Below are 5,067 nucleotides of genomic sequence, written 5' to 3'. Positions count from 1 at the left end.
CTGCAGATAGTTATACATGTTACCTGTGGCAATGGGAAAAGTCGGATGCCGTCGGCGCACCTACTAACAATTAGCACGCGCTCAGAAAGGACATAGCTTCCTTTGGGTGGGGGGGAGGGGGGAAAGAGACAGAGAGAAAGGAAAGGAAAAAAAGAAAAGAAAAACTTTACCGCAAAATCCAGAGTATACACTCGAGATGCACCCATCAAATCCTTAAGGAGAGCTTTAACCTCAGAGACATGAATCTCCCTGATCTTTCCGGGGTCCATATAGTCTTCGTATTTCATCTGACTGTCCAGTTTGGCAACCTGGAAGCCTGCTTGCTCGTAGGAGAGACTCTGCATGAGAGGGCGCATGTTCTGGATCCGTATATTGTACACCATGGGTTCGATGTTCGATGGTGGAAATGCTCCTTCAGGGTCGTATCGCGAAGTGTACGACTTCTCTGTTTTGTATTTCTCGTCCCTCGCTAGAAAGTACACAGTGGCTTCAACATCACCACTATCATCAAAGCTCCTTCCCTCAAGGACACCCGTCTTTTGAAATGAAAAACAGTGATTGGTTTTTACTGATCAAGACAGAGCATGGAATGCGCGAGTTGAGCTTGAGTATGACTGCCACAAAACGTCGCGGATTTGCAGCTGTTAGAGGACATAAATGAGATGGCGAGGGGGATGCTGGAATGGATTATCAGCTGCTTGAGGATGAGGTCACGTAAACGGGTTGGCAAACTGATACAAGGCGAGACAGGCTTGTAAAGCATTTTATAATTATCATCATCATTATCATTAATCAAGTCTAACGTCCAAACCGAGGCCTCCAGCTACGCCAGATCCCATATCATGAATGATACCGTTATCTAGTCCCTAAACTCCCATCTCTGACCATTCTGGGCCTTTTCCCTACTCCAAACCATGTTAATTTGCAGGGTTGTTTTCAGGTAATAATGCCCTGTTCACCCGTACCCCGCTCCTGCAATCACAGAAGCCTGTTTTCCATATCTCATTAGAATCAATAATCTCAAAATAAGGCCCAAAATTAGTTGGATTCAACAAGCAGTCAAAACATATCGTACTCTTATATTTCTCGACCTATACTACTACTATTAGTAGATCCTAACTCTCTAGATAAGACTTTCTAAGCCGTTGCTTGTTACTACGAACCCTCAGATGGCCGAAGGGAGATGTCAGATGAACCATACTTAATCAGAGATGGTCCACCTATCAAGCAGTAAAACTAAAGGATCTAATATGGCTTTTCTATACCGTTAATGCATATTAATACTATAGCTTACTATTAATGGCTCATCCCTCGCGCTAAATATATTTATTATAAATCAACATGCTTACTTAGGGGAGCTTCTTGGCCCTCTCCTAGAAGAGCTACCCCAATAGACTACTTAATTATGACTGAACCAACCATCTTTACCAGATAAGTCATCCTCGTATCGAGTGAAGCTTTCAGGTCCCTGCCATGGATCATGATCCCAAACCAGCAGGCTGATCCCATTTGTAATAACCTCGGAGGAGACCGTGTGGACGCCGGTCCAAGTCCACGGGACTATGCAATATCTGCAAAGATCGTCTTGCCGACCACATGGCCAGGAGAACATGTCACTATCATATCGTCGGAGGGCATACGACACATTGTCGAATCCCTGCATTGTCATGACCAGTTCCTCTCCCGATAGGGAGACTTCGAGAAGGAGGTTTTGGAATTATAGTATTTGCCCGCATGTGATATGCCTCCAGCGTTTTGGTGGAAGGCTTTTGCGTCTTCCCCCTCCTCCAATGTGGGGTACAGCACGGCGTAATTATTTAGGAGACCCGCGTTGGAGTCCCTCGCAAGCTGCACAAGGTCGTTCAGCTCTTTCTCTGCAAAAATGGCCTCCACGATGAGCTGTCCAATCCAATTTGTCGGATCACCCCATCCAAGAGGGTTCACCATGACAAGAATGGCTGTTTTAGTCACTGTAATGAGATGGACCGACGAGATCATCCCCACGATGTTGCCCTGGTGATGCAACACGACTTTACCGGGAGAGTTCCTGCTATCGTCCGTTTCACCTAGATTGCCCTTTGTTCACTCCGAAAGTCCAAGTCTCTGAGAAAGTTGAACCCTGACCCAGCCTAGAGTGTAGGAATCCTCCTCTGGCTCTGTTGTTCTGATTGCGATTTTTGGACTGAAGAGGGTTTCCATCTGCTTGAAAAGCGGGGCGGGGGTGGATGTCATCTGTGAGGCAACTTGATGCTTGTACGCAACCAGCTTCGCTTTATACATCCGCAACACGTTGCGAATGGAGCTTTTGTCCGCTCCAGCTCCGGCAAGAGCCATGTCATACGATTTTGGCAGTAAAGGGATCTTCTGCCAGGTGCCATCATAAGACCCGCATGGGCCGCTGCGACGTTGTCGAACAGAGGCTCAGCAGTGGTCGTCCGCGTCATCCCAAGGGGATCCCGTATGAACTCCTGTAGACAGCAGCGGTAAAACTTCCCTATGACCGCCCCAATAGTTGTTAGATAAGAAAATATGGTTTATAAAATCCCAGCTTTTATTCTAACATCAATTAAAGATACTCCAGATGGAGATAAGTGAATCTTTATACCACAGTAACCAATACATTCCTTCTAATAGATTAATATTACGATAATATTAGATCTTAATTAGAACATGACAATTAAGGGTAATAAGTGGATAAGATTAGAGTATAAGGATAATATAAAAATAAATCGATACTAGCTAGGGAGTCTTAGGAGGCCCTTTAATAATAGTAATTCAATAATAAATATTGCTATTAATTGGCTATATCTCTCCATATACTATAGTACTTATGCTAGATATAGATTGGTAGATATCAACCTATAGCTATATTACGAGTACTGGTTTTATAGAGAAGAGTTTACGTAGTAGATTGTCTATTTTATATTATTTTTCGCAGAAGAAATAGGTTATCTTATCTAAAGAAGTATTCAACTAGTTTTACATTCTTTAGTATATTATTTCTACTTGGTTATCTCAAAAACTTTTCCAAGTATAACTCTTCAATTGTTGCTGAGCTCATTATGGAGGATACAAACAAATATAGATAGTCACCGCTCCTAGTATCATATTATTCGTAAGTTTGTAAAGATTTATAATCTTATATATTTTCTGATTAGCTAGCTTATACTGCGCCAATAATCCTCATCATAATCTCTCTATTTCTCTATCCACCTATATATCGATCAGCTAATCAATCAACATCCGGCAAAGGCGTCACCTTCCTGACCACCCTGGCCGGATTTCCCACCGCGACCGAGAATGGCGGGATATCCTTCGTGACAACCGCCCCGGCGCCGATGGTGGATCCATTCCCGATGGTCACCCCAGCCAGGAGGACGACATTGCCGCCAATCCAGCAGTCGTTGCCGATGGTGATCGGGCGCGCATACTCGATGTTGTCCCGGCGGGACTGCACCTCTGTCTCGTGCGTGGCCGCCAGGATGCTGACCGAGGGGCCGATCATGACGCGGTGGCCGATGGTGACGAGGGCGCAGTCGAGGATTGTTAGGCTGGAAGAATCTCATTAGAGGATATCCAGATAGACAGGTACATAGGTCGGTAGGTATATAACGCAGCTGGATCAGTTACTGTGTGGTGTGCGGCGTACATACTTGACATTCGCATAAACGTTCCTCCCAATCGACACATTACAGCCATAGTCGACGTGGAACGGCGGCTCAATGTAGCAGTTCTCGCCGACCCGGCCCAGCAGCTGCGACAGGATCTGGTCGCGGTCGGCCTGGAGCGATTCCGGCGTTGCGTCTTCGGGCAGGTGGGTGTTGTATTTCATCGTCAGGCGTTTGGCGCGCATGCGCGCGAGGACCAGCGTGGGGTTGACGGGGTTGTATCTGTTAGCATCAATCAGGGAGTTAGTGAACGGTAGACGTCAGGTCGTGGCTGATGTGTTTGTTGGTATTTATTGAATTGGATTGATGGTCTAAGGCGCATGGCACTATGTGTAGTCTCTGTATTGATGGCAAGGGAGTGATATTACAGCATCCCCGAAATCATCTTCTCGTAGTCCTCGCACCAGGGGACATTGTTGAATGCCCTGGCGGCCTCGATGGCGGCGGCGTCTTTGGTCGTGCTGGCCATTATTGATTTAGTGGTTCATCGAAGTAATATGAACCCTCAGAGGGGCTCGATTGATCGTTTGATTGAATTAGAGCAGAATATGAGAAATATATGTAGTACGAAATGAATGACGAGGGGCAGCTGCGGAAACAGATGGTCTACGTAATTAGTCAGCAGTTTGGCTCCATATATATACAAACAATAAAACGAGGGACCCTATGTAATGTAGCTTACTTGACAAGAGACAGGACGAGAAGGAATGTTGGCTTGAAAGTTATGAAATACTGGCATACACACAGGCCATGTATGTAGACGGCAAGGTGACAAGTTTATGTAATAGGTTACCCCGCACGTGGGTTTAGCCCTATCTCTAATTGTCTATCTTGTCGGATAGGCAGAGACAGAGTCACAGAAATATCTATATATATCAATATCAATTCTTTATAACAGCTGGGAAATGTTTGCCTTATTCTTTGTATTATTAAAGGTAGTAAGATCGGGTGAGTATAGGCGTGAGTGAGTCACCATCGGCACAAGAAAAGACACGTCAGCAAAAACAAGCATACCCAGAAATCATAGAACTACGTATGTACCTACCTTTGTAGACTGCGGTAGGATTAATTGGTATCCAATGATACTAAGTACCTGATAGAAGACCAGCAAAGACAGAAAAAAAAAAGAAATCTTCTCTCTATGGTAATGACAACCCTACGGAGGTCTATATAATCATAAACTAAGACATATTGTAGATTGTTTGGATGATTTCTTCCGAACGGCGAACTTCTCTTACATAGTATGTTACAAACAAGAGGAGATAGGTATCTTTTCTATGGTATGGTAGTACCTATCCTAGTTATCTACCTAAATAGGCACCTGTTACGAGCCAACAAAATGGGAAGCTGTCCAACACAGCAATGCATGATGAAACAATACCCCGCAAGGCAGAATCAA

General features: G+C 44.8%; 2 protein-coding genes across 2 annotated transcripts in view; both read right to left on the bottom strand.

The window, feature by feature from the left end:
• Window positions 1-2,334, bottom strand: part of VTN77DRAFT_3522 (uncharacterized protein) — a gene marked incomplete at both ends in the record, with an annotated part of 5,603 nt that extends 3,269 nt beyond the window's left edge. The window contains 5 exons of the mRNA XM_069419480.1: window positions 24-60; window positions 171-469; window positions 1,420-1,616; window positions 1,673-2,076; window positions 2,125-2,334. Of these exons, the coding sequence (XP_069278313.1) occupies window positions 24-60; window positions 171-469; window positions 1,420-1,616; window positions 1,673-2,076; window positions 2,125-2,334 (1,147 nt within the window). The remainder of the gene's footprint in view (window positions 1-23; window positions 61-170; window positions 470-1,419; window positions 1,617-1,672; window positions 2,077-2,124) is intronic.
• An 898-nt stretch (window positions 2,335-3,232) lies between these two features.
• Window positions 3,233-4,137, bottom strand: VTN77DRAFT_3521 (uncharacterized protein; the record flags this gene model as incomplete). Its single annotated transcript, XM_069419479.1, has 3 exons — window positions 3,233-3,551; window positions 3,654-3,890; window positions 4,037-4,137. 3 exons carry the CDS (start codon window positions 4,135-4,137, stop codon window positions 3,233-3,235), a joined length of 657 nt encoding a protein of 218 aa, XP_069278312.1.
• Between the last annotated feature and the right edge of the window lie 930 nt (window positions 4,138-5,067).

The sequence above is a fragment of the Rasamsonia byssochlamydoides genome, assembly GCF_041956645.1.
Source record: "Rasamsonia byssochlamydoides strain NRRL 3658 unplaced genomic scaffold VTN77scaffold_25, whole genome shotgun sequence".
NCBI lineage: Eukaryota > Fungi > Ascomycota > Eurotiomycetes > Eurotiales > Trichocomaceae > Rasamsonia > Rasamsonia byssochlamydoides.
The sequence above is the reverse complement of the archived record's forward strand: the minus strand, read 5'-3'. Positions and strand labels throughout refer to the sequence as shown.